A 27,822-nucleotide genomic window follows, 5' to 3' on the forward strand; every position below is an offset into this window, starting at 1 on the left:
TATTAAAAAATGAAAAAAAGGATTAGTATGTGCGTAATCATAAAGATAAAGGACTAATTTGTGACAAAAAAAAGATAAAGGACCAATCTGTTACAAATAAATAAGATAAAGGATCTCTAGTGTAATTTTGCCAAAAATCAATGTTGCATTTAAATTTGAGCCGTCTAATTTTAATCAAACAGCTCTGATGCATTGACTGCACCATGACTGCATGATAACCGGCAATGCTAAACTCTAAACTTTTCCACCACATGTCACATAGCTTCCACTAACAATTGTGAATCACTTCAAAAAAGAAAGAACGTAATTATAATCTTTGTGAATCGCCTACCCCATTGTGCGTAGAAGGGCAGTTTACGTAAAAAGTCACATGGTACGTAAGTTAGACAATTTTTTCATCATGCACAAAGTTTTTCACCTATTGAATAAAAAGTCATACTGTTTAAATTAAATGAAATGTGATGCGACATATTAATTCAATGAAAAGACTTGTTAATTGAATGTTAAAAACAAACTCGTGAATGGTGAAAAACTTATCCTACTTAAACATATTACACAAAATATTGATTGAAATACTCATTTAGTAAAAAGTAAAAACATCTTTCTATAAAGAAATATCTTTCTCTTCTACAAAAAATTTGAAAATATAAACAACAATTTTTTTATTAAAAACAATATAATTTATTGATCATAGATTCAGGGTCCGTTTGAATTAACTTATTTTTCAGCTTATGCAAACAACTTATACAATATAAATTAGGTTTTATGCTATTTTATAAGTTTCCACAAGTGAAAATTGTATTTTTATAAGTTATTTTATCATAAACTAACTTATAATAATACATACAAATTTATTTACTTGCATAAACTGTTTGAATAAGCTAAAAAATAAGCTAATCCAAACGGACCCTCAAACCCATATTTAAGGCGTAAATTTTAACTATAGAATTTTTAAAATTAAATAGAAAATATTTTCAAATATTTTTTGTTGTAGTTAATTTTTAATGTAATGCATTAATTAATTTTAGGACCTAATTAACATTATCTTTATCACTTTCAAGATATTATTATTAGCATTATTACTGTATTAATCAACAATATAGATAATCTTGTAAACTTTCAAATATAAATAACTTTTTTTCAGTACACCAAAAAAAAAAAAACTTTTTTTCAACTCAAATTTTATCGGAATTAATTTTATCTATTTTTTTTCCTCTTACAATAATTTTCTCTATTAATGCGTTAAACGTGTGTTAAAAGTTCGTATATTATGAGGGAGGGTATAGGTATATAATAGGGTACGAAGTAGAAAAAAATCAATATATTCGAGCCCAGAAGCCCATCAATAACAGTTTTTGAATCAGAACTACACAAACAATCTTCAACAAAAATCCCATCTTCTGCGAACCCTAGCTCCATAGACAACTCCATCTCTGCAATCTGCAGAGAGAAGAGAAAATCATCCATTACTACCAAACCTTCGTCATTGTTGTGCCTTTTCTGCATCGTTAGGGTAACCATGTCTTCGTCCAAAGATGCAGACCCTAGCTTAGGTTATCTCACTCGCAAAGACACCGAGGTCAAGCTTCCACGTCCAACTAGGGTTAAGAACAAAACTCCCGCACCGATTCAAATTACAGCGGAGCAAATTCTTCGTGAAGCTAGAGAACGTCAAGAAGCTGAGATCCGTCCACCTAAGCAGAAAATCACCGATTCAACTGAGCTCGGCGAGTATCGTCTCCGGAAACGTAAGGAATTTGAAGATTTAATCCGACGAGTTCGATGGAATGTAAGTGTATGGATCAAATATGCACAGTGGGAAGAGTCACAGAAAGATTTCGCACGTGCACGTTCTGTTTGGGAACGAGCTTTGGAAGTTGATTACAAGAATCATACACTATGGTTAAAGTATGCTGAAGTTGAAATGAAAAACAAGTTCATAAATCATGCTAGGAACGTTTGGGATCGCGCTGTTGCTCTTTTACCGCGAGTGGATCAGTTGTGGTATAAGTATATTCATATGGAGGAGATGCTTGGCAATGTGGCTGGAGCAAGGCAGGTTTTCGAGAGGTGGATGCAATGGATGCCGGATCAACAGGGATGGTTATCTTATATAAAATTTGAACTGAGGTATAATGAGATTGAACGAGCTAGAGGGATTTTTGAAAGATTTGTTTTGTGTCATCCTAGGGTTGGTGCTTGGATACGATATGCCAAGTTTGAGATGAAGAATGGCGAGATTCCTAAGGCGAGGGCTGTTTATGAAAGAGCCGTGGATAGGCTTGCAGACGATGAGGAAGCTGAGCTGCTTTTTGTGGCGTTTGCTGAGTTTGAAGAAAGGTGCAAGGAGGCAGAGCGGGCGAGGTGTATATATAAGTTTGCGCTAGATCATATTCCGAAAGGAAGGGCTGAAGATTTGTATCGGAAGTTTGTTGCATTTGAAAAGCAGTATGGTGACAGGGAAGGGATTGAGGATGCTATTGTTGGTAAAAGGAGGTTTCAGTACGAAGATGAAGTGAGGAAAAATCCATTGAATTACGATTCTTGGTTTGATTACATAAGGTTGGAAGAGAGTGTGGGGAATAAGGAAAGAACTAGGGAGGTTTATGAGAGAGCTATTGCTAATGTGCCTCCAGCCGAGGAGAAGCGATACTGGCAGCGTTATATTTATTTGTGGTATGTTTGATTTGGATTTTGTTATGTTATATGGTTGTTTATTTATTTAATGATTTTGAATTTTCTCCTGGTGTTTATTATTGGTCTGTGTGTAATTCAGGATTAACTATGCACTCTATGAAGAGCTCGACACTGGAGATATGGAACGAACAAGAGACGTGTACAAGTAAGCAGCCTTTTGTGAACTTCCAAGTATCGTGTTTCATTCTATGTTTTATTCCGCAATGTATTTCATTCTATGTTTCTTTTTTGTGGCAAAATGATTTTGCATTCGTTAAGATAGCCTTTTTTAGGATGGTTTAATTATTCTCAGTTATAATTTTCACTACATTAGATTAATAGTTACTATAGTACCTGATTGATGTTAGAGAATACATGCTTCTACTGTTATTTCAACTTGATTGTTAGCTATTCTCTGAACTTTAGGTTTAATTCGGTTATACTAGTTTTAAATTAGATTTGTGAGCTACAATATGATCCAAAAATGAAGTGCTAGTTATGTTCCTTATGGTCTAGTCTTCTTACAAGCTATAGATACCAAATCTGCATGAAGTGCTACTTTCTCTTTGTTCTTGCTTGCGATTGGACGTTCTTCACACCCGCAATTGCTTTTTTCATAAGTGTCTTTTTATTTGTTAAATTGCTTTCATTTTGTGATTTAGTTGGTCATTGTGATTGCTTTCTTTGATAAGCAGTGCTCTGTGAGTTTTGTTGTACTTGTTGACCTATTTTTTGTTGTGAATACCTTTAATTCTTCTAGTTTAAGGGCGTGAATATTGTTTTAGGAGTGTGGATATTTGAGTGTTCATGCGGACTGAAAGGTGTCAAACAGAGTAGGATATTGGTGTTGGTTTTTTCTATAATTGCTTCTGGTTTTTGCTTACTGAATGCGGTCGAATCCATAATTCATGCTTGGAGTTGGTATGTGCTAATATGAGATCTAATCTGTGCATATTATCATAAGAAAAAGATGGGTAGTGGCAAATTTATAGTGTAGATAAAATAGTGTTTTTTTATGTGAGGACTGGAATAGTAAGCCAGTGTACTACATCAATTTATATTGTGTTTTTTACTTTAATATATACATGGTAGCTGTTTTTCATCGGTCTTTTTTGGATTAAGCCTCAAGTGGTAGTTAGTTAGGTAAGGCCGTAAGGCTCTGTACTTAGAGTGGTGACTCCAAAATTCAAAACATTGACATTATGTTTGAACTATGTTAAATCTCGAGTAAAACTAAGCTATAAAACATTAAGTTTTAATGAGTGAAGAATAGTCTTTAAAGCGAAGTCTTCATTTAATCAAACTATTAAGTATCTTACCTTGACATTCAGAAGTATTATGTAAGGCTTTCATTAAGAAGTATCTTAAGTTGACTCTAATATACCACATTAAGAAGTTCTGTTGACCCCCGTATCAACAAATTAAGATTAGGAGAAGATTTGAGATGTTTTAGATTTGGAGTAGGTTTTAGACTTGTATGTAAGATATATATTTCTGTACAACTTCTTTCCTCTTGATTCGTCAGCCACATTTGATTCCAATATTTTATCTTTGACTTACTGTTTTTTTTAACCTTTTATGGTCGAGTTCTATCACCACCATGGGTATTTAAGATATATGTTTCTGTACGATTTTCCTCTAGGTTCTACAATCACATTTTCCTCTAGATTCTATTTTTACCTTTTCTGGTCCAGTTCTATTGCCGTCCTTTACTAAATCACCTCAATTTTTTTTATTAAATTTATGATTGTTGTATTATCCTACGGAGTATTGACAGTACTTTCATTTCTTTAGGGAGTGTCTCAACCAGATTCCTCACCAGAAGTTCTCATTTGCAAAGATATGGCTTCTAGCAGCCCAATTTGAAATACGTCAGCTGAATCTCAACGGTGCTCGTCAAATATTAGGAAATGCTATTGGGAAGGCTCCTAAAGATAAGGTAATTTACTAATATAATATCTATCTCGATGAAAATATTATATTGCTTATTTTCATTGCTGCATGACTAACTACATATACGCCTTTTTTCTTTGTTCAACAGATATTTAAGAAGTATATTGAGATAGAACTGCAGCTTGGTAACATAGATAGATGCAGAAAATTGTATGAGAAGTATCTGGAGTGGTCACCTGAAAATTGCTATGCATGGAGCAAGTATGCAGAATTGGAGAGATCTTTGGCTGAGACCGAACGAGCTAGAGCAATATTTGAGCTTGCAATTGCCCAACCAGCATTGGACATGCCTGAGTTGTTGTGGAAGGTACACATAGTTTTTATTTTTTATTTTTATTGTACAATAGCCAAACCTCAACTAATTTTCCTTGTGTATACTCAACTAATTTTCTATCCTTCACCTCCTCCCCACCCTTGCTGCATGGCTTTCAAACTTGCCAACTCAGCACTCGTTACCAATTAACTCCCAGCCCCACCGAAACCGTTTCTGTATATAGTTATACCGCAGTGTGATTACCTGTATCGTCATATTCAGATGTATACCATGTTTAAGAAACCTATATACATGCTGGTCATAACCTAACTGTAAAATTGTGAATATATAACAGGCATACATTGATTTTGAAACTGCTGAGTGTGAATTCGAGAGAGCAAGAGTGCTTTATGAAAGGCTTCTTGATCGAACAAAGCACTTGAAGGTATGGATAAGCTATGCAGAGTTTGAAGCAACAGCTATTGATAAGGAGAGTTTAGACTTATCAGAAGAAGAACAAAAGGAGCAATGCATTAAGCGTGCCAGAAGTATGTGATCCCAGTTTTATTCTCATATGCTATAAATCATGATTGTATGTTTTAAGTTTGAACTGCAGCATAATAATTTTCTGATTCTCTTCCTATTTTGTTTTGTGCCTGTATTAGGGGTGTTTGAGGAAGCTCTAAACCACTTCAGATCATCAGCTCCGGATTTAAAAGAAGAAAGGGCAATGCTCTTGGAGAAATGGCTCAACTTGGAGGCTTCATCTGGTGAGCTAGGTGATGTTAGCTTAGTCCAGTCTAAGCTGCCAAAGAAACTCAAGAAGAGAAGACATGTTTCTACTGAAGATGGTTCTTCTAGGTACGTAACTAACTCAATGTTTGTCTTTGAGTGGTTTGTTTATATGCTGTTATATTCGAAGTAGTCACTGCTATTCTCTGGTATTGTTAGCATTAGGCTTGTTGACTGTGATATTCTGTCTTCTTTTCCTACTTCATTCTTCTTAATTTAATTTGCAGAATTGAAGAATTTATCGACTATCTATTCCCTGAGGAAACACAGACAACCAATCTCAAGATCTTGGAAGCTGCTTACAAATGGAAGAAGCAAAAAATGTCTTCCGCTGATGATTAACAGTATCTTGTATAACCGGCAAATACTGTGGCTTCAGCAGCTAAGTAAATTTTGGGCTATTAAATTGTGTAACAGAGAAATGTAGTTTTTTATTTATAAAGAATTGCATTTAAGGACCGTCTGCTTTCCTAACATTTGTGCATTGAAAATCATGGTTGCAAATTGTGATTTTCACCTTAAAGTGATTAAGGCAATGTGTAAGGTCAGTACCAAAGTCAATTATTGAGTGTACATATGATTACAACTACAATTTTACTGTGTTACATGTTTAGATTCAAGACATGGTGATATTTTTTTTGGTCGATTTTACTGAAGGGAAATCACAAATTTGTATGCTTTCACTTCTTTTAACGCGTTGTGATGTTTTATTGCACCAAAAATGGGGGCAGTAACATTTGAAGATAGAGAGAAAGATAGAGCAAGGAGAGGAAAGTGAAGGAGAACTTTTCTGTTATATCTTGCTTGTTACAGGGTTTTGTTTTAGATTCTATCTTATGAGTATAGTATTATTTTGATTTAGTTGTTAGATAATTATATCATCTACAAGGTAACATTCGGATTTGGATTCTATGAAGTCGACTGCATGCAGTCAGTAGATTTGGACCGTCAAATTTTAAGGTCAGATTTTAAGGATAAAATCTCATTTTAAAATCTGAACCGTCCGATCTTAATCGGACGGTTTATATGTGGCCGACTGCACTGCAGTCAGTATATTTGTGAATTCACTGAATCCATATCCATAACATTCATATCATCAATACTTTAAGATACAGACCATTTTCTTTCTTTCTAAATCTCTCTCTAGATAACGAGATTTGTACTAGTACAATATTTGCGTAATTGTTTGACTTTTCTCTGATTAGTCTATCTACTTACTAAGCTTTACTTGATCTTCTCCACATATTGCCCCAAATGAAAAGCACTTGAGACTATTTCTTTACTCACAAGTGTTGTCTGACTTATCTAACATACTTTATCCATTTCAAAATGATCGGCGTATAAATTTTTTACACAGATAAAAAAATACAATGTTGTCAAAAAGACATGACAATTTTACTAAATTAATCTTATTTATATTGGTGCAATGTTTTAGTAGTATACACTAAATTAGTTAGAAGGTACAATTGAAAATACAATAATAATTCCACCTAAAAAAATATAAATGACATTATCATCTTTGCATCACTTTTTTTTCTTCGGGGGTGGGGGTGCAAATTAAATTTGTCTTTACTAAATGTTTATTATTAGGCATGCTTTCATTTTTATTTTTTATTTCACCCCCAAAATTACTGATTTTTTTTTTAAAGTTATTTATTTTCCAACTATTTTCCTCCTATTCTTTTCAATATTTTCTGAATCCAATCAGGTTGTTGGAAACTAACATCCATTTCCCAGGTACCGTAACAATTTTCATATTATATATCTGATTAAAAATGGAAATAGATATGGATTTGTTATCTCATATGCTTCATTTACATTTCGATTAAGAAAATGTGTCGTCTAATTTGCTATGCATAATTTTCATAACAAACACGGAATGAACATTATTAAATAATGTAATGCATGTATCAACGTTAAATGTTGACTAGTGATGGTTAATACATAACATTTGAGGTTATAAAAATTAACGAATTGATTTTGTATCTATTCTGTCATTTTCTAAAAGCTGACCACAAAATGGTGGGTAAAAAATCTGAAGAATGATTCAATCGATTGTAGATTAAAATTACTATATATACTTAGAAACTCCCCAAGTCCCCTTTGTCCTTTTTTTGTATGGTTTCAATTTGTGCATATAACTCTCATGTTTTGGGGGGCTACATATTTTCATGTATATTCATCACCATGCATACATGGAATATTTGAAATGAGTTTATTGACGCCGATATCCAATAAGAGCTAATGATATTGTCACGTAAGCCAATTTTGTACCTTCAAGTTAAAAGTAACTGCAAAATGATGTATTTTCATTGGACGTCAGTGTAAAATTAATCTAGACCGATACTCATTTAAAATCTGCATTTTAATGTCATGTGTTTTCACTTCTCAATTTCAGGGTTCCTACTCATTTGCAAAGAAAATGAAGAGTGCTTAGCAAGGCATTAACATTTGAACTTAAGCTTTTGGATTCTCCCATGATAAAAGGATGTTCAAGGGCCACTTGAGGGAATTAACTAAGTCATTTGGGAATCAAATTTTCCCTGACAAATCTCGGAATCAAATTATTCCCGAAAATTCTCAAGAGCTCAGAAGAACCAAAACAGGTGCACATTTTCTTGTTACACATTATTTGGAATACCACCATATACCAATTAATTTAACCAGGAAGAAAAATAATGGACTATGTGTATATGATATGTTTGCATCTTTCCATTTAAAACTGCAAAAGTAAATATGTTTGAACTCAAAGTACATATGAAGTTCTTTTGTCTCAAACCGATTTGAACTTGGTTTTGTTACTAGTTTAGGCATGTGTTTTGACGCGCGTTGAATTCTGATTCTCCCAAATGATTCATCTTTACTAATTTGTTTCCCACAACATTAAGATTAATAACAAACTTTGCCTAATGCATAGCCTACTCTATTCACATTGCAAGTCAGCTACATCTTCAAACCTGCGAATATCGATCCATCCATCACGATCTAAAGTAAATATAACAAGAATTATTTCTCATTCTCGTGCAGATATTGAAAACAACCACGCAAGAGTCCTAAATTTAATTAAGAGTGAAGACCAAAGAAAAAAAGAAGGCAACTTAAATGAGGACTTATATAATCAGTACCAGTCGCTGTACAATCGTCTTACCAAAGAGTATACGCAAGCATCTCCTCGTGGAATAAAGCGGGTTTCTTCACTCTCTTCCACTAGCTCAGACTCTGAGCGCTTTTCATCGGATGACACAGAATTTAGTCTTTCAGATTTCAGGTCAAGATCACAAAGGGAACGTTATTCTTCATTTATCAATACTCCTGAAGGATTCCAGACTCCAAAATCAATAGAAACAAATGAATTTGAAGCACATGAAGTGAAACAATTACGCGCGAAGAATGCTGAGCTTGAAAAATCAGTGTCAGTGTTACATGCGAAACTCAAGAGCAATGAGGAACATGTAATGTCCAAAAATTCAGATTTCATGACACGAATTAACAAGCTCGAACTAGAAGCTAAATCTCTTTGGAACAACAAAGGCAAACTTGAAGAAAAGATAAAATGTTGTAGAAATGAAGCATTGAACCAAAAGAAGGAATTGACCAATGAGATTAATTTCATGCAACAAAAATTTGAGTCTGTATGCAACAGCAACAAAGAATTGGAGGCTCAGCTAGAAAATGAGAGGAGAACAGTTTCACAATGTTTGATTAGGATAACAAATTTGGAGGAGAATTTAGCTGAAGCTGCTTCAAATGAACAAAGTCTGCTAAAAGAGAAACAATGTTTCATTCAAAAGATAGAGGATTTGGAATCTCGATGCAGAAAAGAAAACGATTTGGAAGAACAGTTAAGAAATGCATGGTGTGAGATAAACGCTTTGCAGAAACAAAAAAGCGAATTAGAGTTACAAAATGAACAAAGCCAAAAGGAATATTCACAAACGATAAAGAAGCTAACAGAAACTATTGATCTAATACATGAAGAGAATAAACGTTCCAAAATGAATATGCAATTAATGGAAAGGAAAATGGAAGACAATATTCGCATGTTGCATCGGAGGATCCACGTGGCAGAACTACTGAATATCGAAAACAAAGACAGTTGCAAATTAACAAAGCAAAAGTATGAGGAAGAGAACAAAATGCTTGGTAAAAGAATTACTGATTTTGAAGATGAAATTAGGACTTTAAGAGCGAAGGTGTGGAAATTAGAGGATGATGTGAGCAAGGAAGGAGAAGAGAAAATGAATTTGATGAAAACAGTGACACAGTTTGAAAGGGAAATGGAGAAATTGGAAAAGAAACTGAAAGATAAAGATGATGAGTTGGTTAACCTTGGGGAGAACAAGAAGGAAGCAATAAGACAACTTTGTTTTTTACTCGAGTTTCATCGCGATCGTTGTCTCTATCTAAAGGATTTGATAATAAAGATGAAGGTAAAGCACAAGAAGTGAGTTTTGTTAAAATGTAAATTTTCTCACTGTGTTTGCATGCCAAAGAGAAACAGAAAAATAATCCCAAAGAGCATGATATCAGGAATGTATTTGTTTTTTCTGGTATTCATCTCAGGAATGTACGTAGTTTTAGTTATATACATAAAATCAATGAAAATAATAAAATTTTGTCTTCAATGTTTTTTGTGCATTTTTTCTAACAAAGAAATGAAAATATTCTAGCATTTTACATTTGAATAAATTTTAAAAAATATTTTCACATACTAAATCTCAAGCATCAGACAATTGCTAATTCTTCAATCAGATATTCTCATTTCAACTCCAAGGACGTCCTTGACCATCTCGTATGACACAAAGGCAATGGCGATGGAAGGTACCACCTGAAACCAATATAGATCAGAATTGCAATTGAGATTTTGATCTTCCATATAACAGATCAACTGAAAAGTTTAATCCTACTCATCCAGATAAATGATTTAGAATATAAAGCATACGAACATGACAAGTAATTAATTTATGCAAATAGAATAACAGATGAACTAACCTTGACTGAATTGGGGACTAAGCCCTTGTATAATGCTCCAAATCCCTCATACTTTACTGTTTTCCTGAATGCATCAACCATGCCAGTATACTCAAGACCCTTCCCATCAGCAGCTACAATCGAAGCAGCGCCTTTCCATCCACCCATCTGCATTCTTCTGCGAATGACATCAAGGGGATATGCCACTGTCTGGCCAATAGTTCCAGCAGCAGCCCCACATGCAAGCCTTGTAGTCACACTTAGCTCCGAGTCTTGACCTATTCCAAGTGGTTTTGTTTGAATCAACCAGTCTTTCAGAGATTCATACACAGAAAAATTTAGACCCACGTACGGTATCTGCAAGCAACGTAGTAACAAACATGAGATTAAAAGCTTTATTTTGAAATTCAGGTCTCATCTGCATCAAAGGTTAATATTAGCCTATCTATTTCAAGAATCGGTAATTGTTTACATACAACTCCTATGACTGAAGGTAACCATCCTTTATACAATGCTCTAGCTCCTTCTTCTCGGAAGACTGTTGAAAGAGCATTAAAAATTCCTCTATATTGCTGAGGAGATGCTTCTGTCTACACAATCATTGAAAATGAATTAAGCTTAATAACAATAATACCAACAAAGCTAACAAGTCAATGAGTTATCCTCAAACTCCACAAACAACAATACCTGTACAGTTAGGCGTCCTCGCACCAGGTCCATAGGGTAAGTTGCAGACATTGCAATGATTCCCGCACATGCCCCAGCTCCAAGACGCAGAACAGGAGTGAGTTGAGCTTCTTCTGCAAACAAAGAACAAGTGGACATAGCCTTGAAGTTTCAGAGGTTTGTAAAAATCCCACAATAACATGAATAAAAATGCAGATTGAAGGATAGGCACGAGCTAATAACTCTAATATCGATAGAAAACCATATTCAGTACCATTTCCAGTTTGCAACCGATAGAGACTTAGAATACCCCTGCATTAGTATAAAGCAGTGATCAGAAGGACATTGAAATAACAAATTTATGAAAGTTAGATGAAAAGAAAAGATGATGTGCAGAACATACTTAGATGCTTGCTCATAGCTAAAGAACTTGACTGCTGAATTTGGGACAATACGAGCACAGTTGGTTCCGTTTCCTTTAAACATTCCTCTAAAACCCTCAGTTTTCCATATATATTTTAAGCCCTGAACTGTTCCGTTGTATTTTACATTGTGGCGATTTTGAACCTGCATTTTCAAAATGATCTTATTCACTAAACGAATATAAGAAACAAAATTGGTCTCTCGAACAAAATGAAATTCATGCACCCTGCCATCCACACGTTTAATCCATTCATTGCTTTATGAATAAAACATAACAAATCACTATAAACTTAAAGGGAACTACCTGCAGCAGAATCTTCAATCTCTCTAGAGGAGCTACAGCTGTTCGTGAACTATAAAAGAAATAAAAAAATATATATAAAGTTTGAGCCTATTTCCAGTAAGAAGCAAGAATCTAGCACAATGCAAAATCATAATCCAAACACATAGTGCATCTTAGATCATCAATTGATCCAATCTATCTCCATTGATGAACTGATTGAAACGCGCTTTCGGAATATCAAATAAATTTCCAAACAAAACATGATTCACATGTTCACATAAAGATATCAGTATGACATCATTAGTTCTGAAACTTTCATTCCAACGATACTGATCCAATAAATCATCAGTAAATGCCAAAATAATTTACACACATATCACTGTGGCATTTTCTTTATTCAAGATAAATTAAAATAATAATTATATCATATAAAATTAGTAAACAGGAACGTGCATATATTATGAGTGAGTTGACTAGTACATATTTTAAATTTCTTTGTGCACAAGTTATCATCAAGACAAACTGACAACAAGCTGCGCCGACAAAACTAATCATCTTAAACACTATCTAGAGGATTAGGAGACACAAAATTGTCAATTTGCTATGCATGATTATTTGAACTATGTAAAAATACTAAAAAATTAGTATCACATAATTATTGAATAAGCAGTGAAATTGAGAAGTTTCACATAATTAATTAATATATAGCATCACAAACAGAATCGCAAACACAGCACAAACAGAATAAAAATTAGTTATGAAAACGAAAAGAATAAGAAGAAATTGAGAAGATAGGAAACTGACACTCCTCCGGCGACTCCACCGGCAACAAGAGACTTGCAGATACTGATCAACGGATGTCTAGGAGGTTTCCGAGCTTCTCCGGTGATCCCGGCGGAGACTATAGACTTCTGATCATTTGACTTTGCAACTGAATCTTGAGAAGACGCCATTGAAATGAATGAAAGGAATAAAACGATTATTATTTATAAGACAGAATAAATAGTGAGAGGAAAATTTGCAAAGTTTGAGGAATTTAATTTGCTTTCAAAATCAAAATGGAAGAATTATATACGCGCGCGTATGCGTTGTCATCAATCATAAACGTGTATTCTCGGACTTCCCCATTTATCTTTAACAAATTTTCTGTTTATTTTTTAATACTAATCCATAACACACAAATTCACAATTTAAAGACTAAATTATTGAAGAGTATACTATAGCTTAAAGATTAAAGTCACCATTTATTCGGTTCCCGCCAATTTAGCTCAGTTGATGAGAACATCACAGAGTTTGAATTCCAGACATTTCATTTATTCATCTTGTGAAATTTCTAGCCGCACAAAAAAAAAAAAGTCACCATTTACTTATTATCATTATTTTTTTGTTTGTTTTAGATGGCAGTGTTGGGAAGCAAAGAACAAATCTAAGGTTTGCAATTTGCTTTTTATAGGGTAAATTACCGATTTAAAAATTAAAATGGGGTCAATATTTCCTCCCTTGTACCAAAAATAAAAAAAGTCAATATTCTTGTTATTTTTTTGGTACAATATTCTTTGTTTTAAGCTTACGTGGTTTGGATAAGTAATAAAACGCTATTGGATTGGTCCCATTTTATTGGGCCAGGGCAACAGGCAACCCAGAATCACTCAAGTGGGACCTATACTATTTTTTATTTTTGGTCGTACAGATTTTTTTTGATACTCCATTGAAAAAGTAAGAATCAAGTTTAGGATTTGGTATTTTTGACAAAATAAAGAAGTTCTTAAGTTAAGTATAGGTGATAATCATCTTCATTACAATTTTAAACAGGATAATGTAATCAATGTTACACTCAATGTATCAATCGTTAGTTGATTTAGTGGTGATTGACGTTGAATTTAGAAGAGATGACCACAGTTAGATTATCCGCAACTACGATCGGGAGGGGTTGAAACCACTTGATGCAAGAACTGATCCATTGAATTAGATTATGCGACCCAATGAGCCGGATAATGTGGTAGAACAAAAAAAAAATGTTACACTCAATGTTACAATTTTATATTCATGACTCTAATTTGAATAATTTTTTTTATTTTGCAGAAAAATTGACCATTCTAATAATCTCTTTTTGTATATGTTATAAACTTTTTTAATAAGTCATTTAAAAAATTTATGAAAATAAGTTGAAAAAAGTTTATGAAAAATGTCATAAGCTATTTTATAAATTTTTTCAAACAAACTCATAAAATTTGTGCAAGTAAAAGCCAATTCAAACAGATTCTTATGACAAATAATATTAAACGAGTTTCTTGGGTATATATGGGCTTATAATTTAGGAGGGTTGGCAAATATATTTTCACACTGTGACTGGATTAATCGACTCTTTGCTTATATCCAAATAGTGTAATTTGTATAGTTTTGTTCTTGTTCAAAAAATTTGTATAGTTGTTCCGAGTTCGGGCATTCCTTATACTTGCCTTAATAAAATTCTCTTTCTTACCCAAAAAAAAAATAAAAACATACCCTTATTTAACACATCTAAAAAATAGGACTCATGTGTGGTCACGTCTCTCGAACATCTCAAGACCACCACTAAAGAACCTAACAAAAGGAAGAAATTAAACATAAAGAGGTCATCATACACAAGATTTATCCCCATAACTTGTTTTCATCGATGATTAGTGTCAACAGTGGTGGTGCATGTGAATACAAAGCTTCTACTTGGGGAAATTTGAAATGATTGAATGAACTCGCACTTAAAGGAAAGATAGTTTGTATGTTAAGTGTAAGCAGTGGCAAAACCAAAAAAAAATTATAAAGCCTGGGTAAAAAATGTTTAATGATTTGTCCCAAAAAATATTTAACGGTTTGTCCATGGAAGAATGCAATAAAATCTAAACAATTGAATTAAAGGTGATACTAGTATATAACTTGAAAATATCTCTATTTGTCCAATGTTAAGTTAACAACTATGAGCAGCATATATGAAAAAAAACCTACAAATATTTGAAGAGATTTTACGGTTCATATATGTAGGACGTGATAGTAAACCTTTCTGGTACATACAAGTCATAACTAACACGTTTCATCCTTCACCAACCATTAGAAAAAAGTATCCATAAAAAACGTCACTCTCTTTTTTTTCTCTCTCTCTCTCTCTCTCTCTCTCTCAAAATGAACAAAACACAGTCTCTTAGGATTCTACTCAACCAAGAAAGAAAAACAGAACAACATATATATATGGAAAAACAGAAACTCCAACAAGAAGAAAAGGAAAATAAAATTTCAGAGTCAAAAAATGTGTGGGATTGTGGAAGTACACTCTATGATTCCTTTGAACTCAATTCCCTCAAACACCAACTTCACTCAGCCATAGGTAATAATAATTCACACATTATAAACAGAACACTTTCCATGTCTCATTTACCGGAACGTCGAGTCACACTTCTTCAACAATCTTCTTCTTCGTCTTCTTCTTCGGTTATGTCAAGGAAGCCATACAAGATCTCTCGTTCTTTTCAGAAATTTATTCGTTCTATTTTCAAGTCTAATGTTACTAGCAGTAGCAATAGTTTCAAAGTGTCGGAAAAATGCTCTAAAGAGCGTTTGTTTGTGGTTTATGATAAATCTGGATCGGTTCTTTCTACTATACCTGAAGTTCCTGAATTTGAGATTGGTTCTCTTTCGCCGGATATCTCTTCCTTGTTGGTTCGAAGGTCTGCTTCGGAGCGGTTCACAACCACCGCAATTGGTATTTCATGCGGCTAATTTGAGGTTTTACATTTACGAATAACTTAATTCTTCTACCTTTAATTATAAGCGAAAGTTGGTAAAAAAAATTGAAACATTTAGTTGAACTAAATACATCAATTTTTTTTTTAACATAGGTTTATAATTAAAGTCGAAGGAAATACTAATTAATTAGTGTTCTCAGCATGAACTCGATCAACACCGGTACGTAACGAGTGTGGCCGGAAGGTCTAACCTTCTATGTCAACTCCGGTATATCGGCCTTTAATTATTGTGTTTGATCCATGCTGTTATTATTTAATTATTAAAGTTGATTAAATTATTGTTGTACGTTAGTTAGTTAGTTGATCTTATTATTAGTCTTAAGTAACATCAGTTGGCATATTATATGTGAATTAGCTAGTAATTAGCGTGTGTGTGCAAGTTTGCAAGATTTTAGTTTTAAATACTATCTATATAGGTCTCATACCCTTATGGTTCACGATGATATTTTTTTGTTTAATTAGTATTTCATTATCTTTGAATTGTTGATTATGTTCATGTACAAGTAGGAATATGCAACTTCAAGTCTTCAAGGAATATGTGAAGTTCGTGACTCTATTAATTATGAAGTTCCACATGAAGTTCGTGACTCTATTAAATATGAAGAGTTTCAAAATTGAAAAATTATAGGTGGACCACAAATCATTTTTTAAATGAAATATAATATAGTCTTTACATTTTTAAACTTTACAAGAGAGAGTAAAATAGATTTGGATGAAGGTAAAGCTCAACTATTCAATGGGTTCATAGACATAGACATCTTTTTTAATATTCCCTGCGTTCTTAATTATAAGTAAAAGTCAATTTTTCAAATTCATTGAATAACTCATGTATCACAAGAACTATAATGTAGATCAAATACATCACTTTTTCAATGAATCTAAAAAGTGAATTTTTGCTTATAATTAAGAATGAATGGAGTATAATTTTATTGACACATTTTTCATATCATTTAATTTCAAAAACTCATTTGTTGAGTTTAGCATAAGACAAGTTAATGAAATTGTTCACTATTTAACTAAAACCGTCACATCTTTATCTAGTTTTTAAATTTTTTATGAATTAAATTTGAAAGACCAATAAAAATGTATCAATGTCAAAATTTAATTAGATTTTAAATCAAACCTCAACAACATTTGCCCAGAAATTACTTATCTTATAAATTGAAGGATAATAAGATAGTTTGTTTTACTACTTATAAAAATAAATAAAAATGAGTGTTTGTTTTTTAAGTTTATTGAACGATTAATGTCATATAAACCAAATACATTAAACTTTTAATAAGTTTAAAAAGCAAATTTCATCTTATATAATAAAAACTAATAAAAAGAGTCCTAATTATTTGGCGAAGGTATAAACTGGCAGCTTCGGGTGAAAATAGCCAGTTTATCCTTCTACATTTTCCAAGTCATGAAAATTTGATAGAGACCATATAAGAGACTTGTAATATGGCACCTAGAATTGAATCCTGATCATAAATAATAGAAATCCCGGATATGACTAGATCTCAAAACTTGTGAAGGAAAAAAACTATTGACATAACAATTGATTACTAACATTTGCTTATAGAAACACAAATATAATTGAAAAAGTTGTAAAATTTCAAAATGATTAGATTTTCAATGTAACTTAACAATTAAAATATTTTATTATAAGGTCTAAACTCAAAAGGATCCATGCCCAAAAAATGTTGACATGCATATGGTAGCATTAAAGCCACTTAAAAGAAACAAGTCTTGTGACAAAATTTTTTTTAAAATTTATGATGGTTGGTCTAGTAGACATTCATTATTTTTTCCTATTAATGAGAACAAGAATTACATAAGAAATACAACATTTTAGCTCCAAGTGTCCCACGTAGCTCATATATGATCTTCATGGTGTAATTAAGAAAAAAGGATTGTTAAACAGAATATGTAGAAATCATGTCTTCGATGTTTTCTCTTCCCACCCCCGTGAATCTTTTATCCCTTTGAATTTCCAATTTTGCCCTTGAAAAAACTTCGGTTCGTAGAAACCGAAGTTTATTTTTGTCTTGAAAATAAATTTCGGTTTCTGAAAACCGAAATTTACTCTGAATTTACACTAGTAAAAATTCGGTTTCTGCGAACCGAATTTTTCTGCAAGGGCAAAATTGGAATATTGGGGGTATAAAATATTCATGGGAGGTGGGGAGAGAAAACATCCATGTCTTCATTTCAGCTTGTCTAGCATTTTTTGGATCTTCTACTACACTTGTCAAACAAATGTCTTGGGTTGTTAAGCCCAAAAGCTCTTAACTGGCCGTCTTTTATTGGAAAGCTTCTCTTCCGGCCCCATGACTCCCCCCAACCACCCCCTCCCGAGCCCTCGAAAAAATATTCGGAACGTATTTTTTGAAGTTTTTTCTAGTTCAAATTCAAGAAAAAATCGGAAAACATATTTCGAAGTTTTTTTGCAAAGCAAAAAAAATTCGAAAAACACGGCCTGAAAATTTTATTGAAGGACAAAAAAAAAATTCCAAGGGAAAAAAAGAAACATGGGGCCGGAAGAGATGACTTTCCTTTTATTGTTGTTGTTGGCCTTGCTCCTCCTATAGACCAACAAATAATCATTTAAATGAAGATAAACTGATCAAATACCCGCTTCTAGAACAAGAGAATAATTATTTGCTTTCTTTGAACTGTATGCATATGTCAGTATGTCACCTATGTTATGTATATCATAAATTAATAGTTTAATACAGTATCTTTATCGTTAATAAAATCTTAACAAATCTCTAATCTCTATTGATAAGTCAAGTCTAAGCCATGCATGGGCCCATGAGTTTCTAGAATTTGTAAACTTAAGAAGGAAGGGTGGACCTATATGGTAGTACTAATATGAAATGTGCGACCTATCTCCTAGTTGAATTAACAACCCTCCTTGTATCAGACAAGAGGCTGCACCACCTAACATGGAGTTGAGTATAATTACAAATAGAGAAATGCAAACTTACGCCTTTAACTCCTTAAGCAAAAGTTTAAAAGTTAAAAACAAACATATTTTTAAACTAAGTATAATTGGATTCAATTCAAATGTTTTTTTTTTTTTTTTTTTAAAAAAGAAAGTCAAATAAATACATTAAAATTAGGGTAAATACAAAATGTGTTTAACACTACAGAAGTATTCAAAGTTTACAAAAAAAAAAAAAAACAACAAAAAAAAAAGCGTAAAACAAGACTTCATCAATTCATCTCATCACCTAGTTCAACCTAATCTTTGTTCTCTTGCCAACAACACGAAGTTTCTCTTGCTATTCCTTGTTTTTTAAAGTAGCAGAAGTTATTCCAATTACATTATCACAAAACATTCTCCCATCATGTAACAAAAAAAAAATCAATCAAACTCATTGTAAAATTTGATTCAGAGGTAAGAAAGATAGATTTTGATCTGAAAAATTCCAAATTCGAGTCACATGCATTAATGTCCTTGGACAAAAGTAGATATAAATAACTTTATAAATAGGCTAAATTATATTTTTCACTTTTTAACTTTCATAATAGCACTTTTGACCAATAACTTTAACACTTTTGGCAAAAGACTGACCTCACTAATTTTGACAAGTGAACACACGTGGACAGTGACTCACATACCACGTCGGCATGTCTTGCCAAGTGGACAGTGAGTCACATGTCACGTCTACACATGTGGCAAAATATATTGATGTGACACGTGAGTCACTATCCATGTCTGCTTACTTGATCAAATCTAGTGAGGTCAATCTTTTACAAAAAAAAGAAAAAGAAAAAGGATTGTAGCTAGAGTCAAAAGTACTATTATAAAAATTAAGAGTAATTACAAATTTGTAAAAATTAGGAGGACAAAAATGCAATTTAACCTTATATACACTCTTTAAAAATATTTTAAAAAATAGATAAAGGGTATGCTAACCGGTACCCCCGGGGCACTGGTTAAGGAAACCAAAAAAGGAAATTTTAAAATTGAAAATAACACTTTTTAGACTTTTGAGGCGTTGACTGCACAAATTTCAATATGATATTACTATATTTGGTTCCTTAAACAGTGTCCCGAGGGCACTATTTAGCATTTTCCATAGATAAATATATGGTCCCTAAAATTAGGTAAATATATGGTCCCTAAAATTTATGTACGACATATACTATCCCTTCATATATGGTCCTTCTTTCATGCCCGATCAAGATTTTTTGCGGTAATTAATGCACGCACTTTCACATGTTTTTAATCTAAACCATCAATCAGAGATCAGACGATCTATATTAAAAACTGTGTATTTTCATCTAAATCAATCTAAGCTATTAGTTTATGATCGGACGGCCGTGATCAACTACAATGTCAAAATTATGTGAATTTTTACAGCATAAAATCCAATTCCCGCGACCGTGTAAGGTTGGGCAATCTAAAAGCAATGGGAGCTCACTTTCCATACAGTCCTATACATCCATTATTTAAATCCTAAAAAAAAAAACAAGCTTCTAGAATTGGATAAGTCCACTGTCCACCATTCAACCAAATCAAATGCATCTATCAACTCGGTTATTATAAGACCAGGTACAATGGTTTCAACACCAAAACACCTTCAACATCCACTTTTTCACTCCACATCATTTTCTCTTTCTTCCAACTAATCATTCAACACACATTCAACTTTTACCCTCTCAAATGGTTTTTCTATTCAACACCCTACCCCACCATTTTCTCTACCCCACCACTTTCTATTTCATATTCTTATTTAAATTTTAATTTTTGTTTTTATGATTAAATAAAATTATAATTATCGATTAAAATTAAATTAAAATAATACACTTAACAAAATTTATTTAAATAATTTTTTTATTTTCTTAAATTAAAATGCAATATATCACACAAATAACGTATAGTACGAACAATTTTGGGTGTTGTTGAAATGATTATTGAGATTCATTTCACTAAAAAAAACTAAAATTTCAAAATAAACACTAATTGAAAGATAATAATAAGATTAAGGGAGTGAAAAACTTGTTTTTTTTTTCCTGTGTCCAAATCAAATAAACCAAGTCTCTATTTATAGAGGAAAAAAATCGTGAATTTTGGTATAAAAATAAAAAAATAAAAAATTAATTTACAGTGAAATAATTGAGTTTAAAGATAAAATGGGATAAAAATCCGGACAGCCAATCACAGGCCTACATGTGTCCCTCAACTTCTTCTCTCTCTGCGTTTCCCTTCTCTCACTCGCCCAATACGCGCGTGTATTGCACGCGCCAGCTTGCAACCAAACAAAACGTGCCACGTGTCCCCGGTGGCAGCATTCAACTGTGTTTAATTCATTCATCACCTCTCTCATCCACATCACATTAAACACACCCTCCCAATGGTTTCAACAGTTGAATTCTTCATTCAACACACCCATTCAACACCCATTGTGGGTGGTCTAAGATTAGTTGTCTAATTCTTCAAATTCAACCATCATTATTTCGTTATGAACTGAAAGCACAACTTATTTTTTTTGATGAACCGAAAGCACAATTACTAATACTTTAATACATGAACACATCGAATCCGGATTTTCTCAGTCCAGGTGTATTTAAAAATTTAGAGGAAATTCATTACCATTTGAGTTTATTATCTTGATTAATGGTATGTCTAAATTAATAACACAACTGATTAATAAGTAGTTCTATAAATTATACATTATAGTCATGCATGATATGCATGGTCTTTTTTTAATGAAATGTTTATTTTTTTAACATATATAGTGTTTCCATGTGTGTACTTCTGTTTTTTTTTTATTTTTTTTCTCATGCATAGTGTTTCCACGTGTGTCCTTCTGTGGATATTTTATTTATTTTTATTTTTGTATTTATGTGATCTAGTAGTTATTCTATTTTACTAGCTAGTACTCTCTCGGGCATAATTGTTATAAGTAATATTAAATAAAATTCTAAGTAGTTTGGTTACTAAATTTTTTATCTTTAAGGTGGATAAATAAAATATTCGAAGTTCAAACTTCGACCTCTGCATATATAATATGATATTTGATAGAAGATTAATAGTAGTTAATTAAATAATTATTAGGTAGTAGTTTATTAATAATTTAGGTATTAATAGTATTTATATTATTAGTTGGACTTTACTTGAATTGTTAGTTAATTGGGCCTTTAGGCCCATCTAAGGTTTTATCCATTTAGAAGTAGTATAAATGTAGTGATGAACACAAATCAAAGTAATGAATGAAAATGAAGTCTTTTATTTATCTTTATTTATTTGCATTTCTTTATTGCTTTCTTAAGTTTAGCTTAGTGTAGCTTGATAGAGCTTCAACTCTCTATCAATTGGTGCTTTCATACCATGAACTTAGTCCCTCCCATGACTGAATCCACTTATAATGCTCCATCGTACTCTCCTTCATGTCACCCAAACACCATTTCACCTCCCTTTCCAACCTTTCCTTCATATCCTTATCACACCCACACACCATTTTACCCAAACACCATTTCACCTCAGCCCCCACCCAACACCTACCCTTTATCTTTTAACCCATATTATTACCATACCTCCACCGTACCAACTCCACCCCCTCCACCCAACCCAAGTTTTCCTTCATATCCACATCACCTCCATCACCCATCATACCACACACCATTTCTTCATCAAGAACCAACTCACACTCCCATTTCCAACTATGCTTCCCCACAAGGGTTCCTTGGCTCCTACCAACAACCAGCAACCCACAATGAACCCATTAATCCTAGCATTTCACTTTCCAACACAGCCTACTTTAACAACCAACCTCCACAGCCACCCAATACCTCCACTCCCATCTATCATCATGTTGACCTTCCCTCTCACCAGAACCAAAACCCCACACCAACAGTCCCTCCTTCATTTCCTACTCACACCATTCACAAACCACCAACACCCACTCCATCACCAAACCCATATATCTCCTCACCGTCACCACAAACACTCCCTCCTTCAAGATTAGAAACTTGCTAATTTTGATGGAAGTGAAGATGCTTATTGGTGGATTATTTGCTCTGAAAAATTCTTCAACAATAGGAATCATAGCTTATCAGATGCAGAGAAAATAATTGAAAGTATTTTAGCATTGAGAGGTGCTGCTCTCACATGGTGGTTCAGCTGGTTTCCTACACACCGAAGGCCATGTTGGGACTCTTTCACATGTGGATTACTTCGGCAATTCAAGCCTGAATGGATACCCATTTTACCCATTGATGGTGAAGAAGACTCAACCAAAGACGATACTGAGTTCATCACCTTGGTTGAAGAAAAAGAAGCACCTGCAATAATAGAAGACACTGCCACCATTGAAGGTGAAGAAGAAGAACCAACAGTCAAAGAAGAAGCAGAAAAAATTGTTGATGGTGGCCGTGATTTCCTCTCCATGACCAATCAGAATTTTGAAACAGTTGAGAAAGGGCAAGAATCCAAAACTCACCATGACTCTCTATCAATTTCTCTGTGTCCAAAACCACCACCAACAACACAGTTTCCTTCAACTTTATCGCCGCCGTCGTTAAAACCACCAGACCCGCCACCTAAACCACCCGATCAACTCATGGTTCACTCTCTCCATTCATTTTCGGCTTCGCCATTGAAACCGCCAGAACCACCACCGCTACCTCCTCCGTCTCCGAAACCACTGGTTGTACTCGACGCCATGACCACAACAAAAATTTTGTCTCCTCCGCTGCCGTTTCCGCCTCCGAAGCCACCGGACAAAACTCCAACGCCGATGTCGACACCAAAACCACCAGACAAGGTCCTACCTTTGTTCATGATGCCGTCGCTGATGCCAGTGCTCAACCATCCACTTCCCCGACCACCGCCAAAGCCAAATTATCATGGCTCACCTCTAAGCTTCAACCACCGTCACATTGGGTACGAGTTGCACTCTCTCTCTATCACCATGAATTTCGTACAATTTCAAAGGGAAAAACAACTGTCTCCAACTATTGCAAATTGGCCGCCGTTAGATCAACTTCCTACTCCTAGTGGTACATCATGGTCGTTCATTGAAAACATAATCCTTGTGAATCCTTCCAAACCAACAGAAAATTGCCACATGTCAAGTGTATTTCCACAACCCACAAACGTGATGTGTGCTTGTGTCCTTGTATCAGCTTTTGTCCACTTGCATGAATTCAAAGCATCCTATATGCAATTTTTATTATTATTTTTTGAATTGGGCTTAAGAGCAACGGACAAAAAAATTTATTTGGACCGCTTTACGTTCATCAAGTTGACTCATCTCTGAACCTTGAGGACAAGGTTCAAGTGAACCCGGCGGCAATGATAGAAGATTATGGAGTAATTAGTTAAATAATTATGAGTAGTAGTTTATTAAATAATTTAGATATTAATGAGACATAGTATTTATATTATTAGTTGGTCATTTATGCTATTGGGTTTTGTTTGGTTGGGCTTTATCCTCTAGGCCCATTAAGAGTTTTTTATATAAATGTAGTGTTCTTATCAATTTGGAATCAATCAATGAAATGAATCAATTTATCTTTTATTTTATTTATCTTTATTTATTGCTTTTCTTAGGTTTAGCTTAGTGTAGCTTGATAGAGCCTCAACTCTCTATCAATATTCCTACCAACTGAGATAAATTACGGGAACACAAAATTATATATTTTCAAATATATTGAATAACCACTGTATTTAACTTATATTATGTATAGATCTTTTTTTTTTTTTTTACCAAAAATCTTAAAAAGTTACTTATTACCTACTTATGATGGAAATCATGTTGTTGAATTTAAACAAAGTTAAAAGGGACATATTCAAGTTTTTTTTTTTTTTTACAATAACAAAATGATATTCATTCATTCAAATTGATAGATTATATCAAATACAACAACATAATCAACATCGCTAAAAACGTAAAGGATGAATCTGCGAATAAAACTCACAGCATCCGAGTTAATAACATACAACGGCAAAATGCCTACAACAAATAATATGATAAAGTTAAAGTCACCGAAGTATCCATGTCTCCGGATCTGCAGCGTTGAAGCCCAAATCATTGGTTGAATCTGTAATTGACTGAAGCCGATCTTTTCAATAGAAATCAAATGAACACCGCACAATACGGGACAACAAAAACGTCACACAAGACGACGAACAACACAATGCCGCACTCAGACGGCAAAATCACAAAAAAGAAAACACAAAAGAAAAACTTGATCAATGTGAAGATCACTTATTTAAATAAAGAAGAAAATGAAAAACAATTATGAGGGGTGATTTTGGGTCAAAAATTGACCCTAAAACCACCCATCTTTGATGATCAAGAAGAAAAAAAAAAACTAGATTAAGGTCGGGGGCGGCGGCTATGAAGAAAAGGACATATTCAAGTTGTTGTTTATATTTGATCTAGAAGGTAAATGAAATTATTAATTAACATTAGTTTGACTGACCACGGGCAGAGCTATATATACACACATATACATTTCAATTAATGTTTGAGCTTCACCTTTATTATTAAAAATCAAATATCAATATCTGCCCCTCCCCGTTTCTATAATAAGTAACAACCACCAGGTAGGTAGCTAGATAGATACAATATGGAAGAACGTTCCCAAAATAAGGCAAAGATTTCCTCAAACTCAACTAAAACTACTTCTGAAGGTGCATGCTTTTTAATTAATCTCATTCCCCATTTTCTTTATTCTAATTATTACAATCTTTCTCTTTGATTATCAAGTATGTACATGTTTCTAGTTAATTATTTCCATAATACTAGTATTAGTATTGTAATAACATGCATCCTATATATTATTAGTATTTGTTAATTTATAATGTTTGTTAGCGGGGTTGCAGAAGTGAGCAGCAGTGAGTGGGATTTCATAGAGATGAGCGAACAAGAAGAGGATCTCATTTACAGGATGTATGGTCTAGTTGGAGATAGGTAATTAACCACACTAATTATACATTTTAGGTTTAAATGCAGTTTTATTCGCCCTATTTTGAATAAATCGGAATTTTACTCCTCCTATTTTAAAATCCGGAATTTGACCCCTTATTTTATAATTTTTTGGATTTTGCCCCCCATCAAAATTCTGCACAAAATCTGCTTTTGAGCCTCAAGTTCAAAGCTTCTCATAGAACTCAATTTCGATCAATAATTCACCAAATGGGTACCGAAATGACCGTAATCGAGTTAGTTTTCCCTAGAATCAAACTCCACTAAATTTGGAGTTACAGAGAGAGATTAATCACTATTTTAGTAAAGGTCTGTCCAAATTAATTATCGTATGGAACTACTATTGATATTTTCGTTATATCTCTCATCCTGGAGCTCATTTTTGAATATTATTTACATGTCTGGAAAGCTAACGAAATTAACCTTGTTGGAATTTCAATTTTGTTGAATTTGGAGTTACGATACGTTCGGTAGACGATGTTGAATTTGAAGGTCAGAAGTAAATTTTTGCAGAATTAGTAATTGGACAGACCTTCACTAAAATGGTAATTAATCCCTCTCTCTGTAACTTCAAATTTAGTGGAGTTTGATTCTGTGGAAAGCTAACTCGATTACGGTCATTTCGGTATCAGTTTGGTGAATTATTGATCCAAATTGAGTTCTGTGAGAAGCTTTGAACTTGAGGCTCAAAAACAAATTTTGTATAGAATTTGGGGGGCAAAATCCAAAAAAAAAATTAAAATTTGGGGGTAAAATTCCGAATTTTTAAATAGGGAGGGGGTAAAATTCTGATTTTTTTAAAACAGGGGGTAAAACTGCATTTAAGCCAACATTTTATTATTATTATTATTATTATTATTATTATTATTATTATTATTATTATTATTATTATTATTATTATATGGGAAATACATCTCAAATATGTTGATAGACAAAAGAAATATTTGATATATCTTGTGGAGTGACTTTGAATCTACAATTTTTTTAATAAGAAAGCAGATCCATTGCTTAATTATAGTGGCAAATTACTATTTTTTTTTTATTTATTAATTTAAATTTGAAGTAAACATCAAAGTATCAAACCAAGTTGACATGCAACTATTTTGATCATGTTTATCCTTATAGTAACTTTTTGCCAATCAAGCCGCCTCGAGGTCGACGAGGTGTATAAGATCTAACTGCTAACCACTTTTTTATTTTGGTCTGTAACTGCTAACTACTTTTACAATGATGTTTTATTCCTAATTGCAAAATCACAAAACTTAAGGATTTAATTTACGAGGAGTGCTAGCAACACACTCTTTAACAAACACACTTTAACACACTCTCTTCCATTTGATTAAAATTTATATGGGTCCCATAAAAGTTATATGGGTCCACATTTTTTTATGGGACTCATGTGAATTTCAACCAATAAACGAGAGTGTGTTGGAGTGTGTTTGTTAAAGAGTGTGTTGCTAGCATTATTCTTAATTTATTTATATAAATTAATAATTGCAACAGGTGGAATTTGATAGCAGGTCGCATTCCTGGGCGTAAAGCAGAAGAAATAGAGAGATTCTGGATTATGAGACACGCTCATGCTTTTTCTGCCAAAACAAGAAGTGAACGTAAAGCTAATTAAATGAACAACTTTGTACTATTGGTTTATTCAGATTTTTTTTCTTTCTTTCAAAATAGAGTTTTTCAAGAATTATTTGTATTACATCTAGTTAAATATGACACTTTCTTTTTTAATAGAGTTTTTTTTCACCAGTTTAATCTGGTTCGATGGTCAGTTCTAATTACCGAATATGTATTTGTTAAAAAAAAAGAATAGTGATTATGTAATCCTCACATCTATGACTACACATTTGGAGTGTGACCTAAGTTGTCCGATAACAGTGACTGGTAATAAGTAATCGAAATGATCTTGGATAGACGAATAGACCCTTATGCCATCTTAAAATTTGGGTTGTGCTTAACTTCTTCTTCTTCTTCTTCTTCTTCTTCTTCTTCTTCTTCTTCTTCTTCTTCTTCTTCTTCTTCTTCTTCTTCTTCTTCTTCTTCTTCTTCTGTTTTAGAGTGTAATGAGGTGTAAGTTAGATATTTGCTTTA

General features: G+C 33.1%; 5 protein-coding genes across 6 annotated transcripts; 4 read left to right on the forward strand and 1 right to left on the reverse strand.

Moving 5' to 3' along the window:
• Positions 1–1,324: 1,324 nt before the first annotated feature.
• On the forward strand, positions 1,325–6,296 carry LOC123907369 (crooked neck-like protein 1). The gene is made up of 7 exons (XM_045957594.1): positions 1,325–2,676; positions 2,777–2,842; positions 4,471–4,615; positions 4,718–4,936; positions 5,238–5,430; positions 5,548–5,743; positions 5,902–6,296. Exons 1-7 carry the CDS (start codon positions 1,520–1,522, stop codon positions 6,014–6,016), a joined length of 2,091 nt encoding a protein of 696 aa, XP_045813550.1. The 5' UTR covers positions 1,325–1,519; the 3' UTR covers positions 6,017–6,296.
• A 2,287-nt stretch (positions 6,297–8,583) lies between these two features.
• Positions 8,584–10,122, forward strand: LOC123904715 (COP1-interactive protein 1-like). Its single transcript, XM_045954344.1, has one exon. It carries the CDS (start codon positions 8,584–8,586, stop codon positions 10,120–10,122), a length of 1,539 nt encoding a protein of 512 aa, XP_045810300.1.
• A 60-nt stretch (positions 10,123–10,182) lies between these two features.
• On the reverse strand, positions 10,183–13,233 carry LOC123907370 (mitochondrial adenine nucleotide transporter ADNT1-like). Its single transcript, XM_045957595.1, has 8 exons — positions 12,822–13,233; positions 12,039–12,087; positions 11,715–11,878; positions 11,586–11,623; positions 11,333–11,445; positions 11,122–11,235; positions 10,667–11,002; positions 10,183–10,502 (listed from the first exon to the last, which is right to left on the reverse strand). Exons 1-8 carry the CDS (start codon positions 12,968–12,970, stop codon positions 10,419–10,421), a joined length of 1,047 nt encoding a protein of 348 aa, XP_045813551.1. The 5' UTR covers positions 12,971–13,233; the 3' UTR covers positions 10,183–10,418.
• Positions 13,234–15,111: 1,878 nt separating this feature from the next.
• Positions 15,112–16,068, forward strand: LOC123908616. Its single transcript, XM_045959303.1, has one exon. It carries the CDS (start codon positions 15,174–15,176, stop codon positions 15,765–15,767), a length of 594 nt encoding a protein of 197 aa, XP_045815259.1. The 5' UTR covers positions 15,112–15,173; the 3' UTR covers positions 15,768–16,068.
• A 9,184-nt stretch (positions 16,069–25,252) lies between these two features.
• On the forward strand, positions 25,253–27,656 carry LOC123908712 (MYB-like transcription factor ETC3). Of its 2 annotated transcripts, none has more exons than XM_045959431.1 (3): positions 25,253–25,430; positions 25,626–25,710; positions 27,229–27,656. In XM_045959431.1, exons 1-3 carry the CDS (start codon positions 25,367–25,369, stop codon positions 27,347–27,349), a joined length of 270 nt encoding a protein of 89 aa, XP_045815387.1. In that variant the 5' UTR covers positions 25,253–25,366; the 3' UTR covers positions 27,350–27,656. The 2 variants fall into 2 exon arrangements, with proteins under 2 accessions (XP_045815387.1, XP_045815386.1); XM_045959430.1 differs by having other exon boundaries at positions 25,257–25,430; positions 25,623–25,710; positions 27,229–27,645.
• Positions 27,657–27,822: the final 166 nt, after the last annotated feature.

This window comes from Trifolium pratense, linkage group LG2 (assembly GCF_020283565.1).
Source record: "Trifolium pratense cultivar HEN17-A07 linkage group LG2, ARS_RC_1.1, whole genome shotgun sequence".
Taxonomy (NCBI): domain Eukaryota; kingdom Viridiplantae; phylum Streptophyta; class Magnoliopsida; order Fabales; family Fabaceae; genus Trifolium; species Trifolium pratense.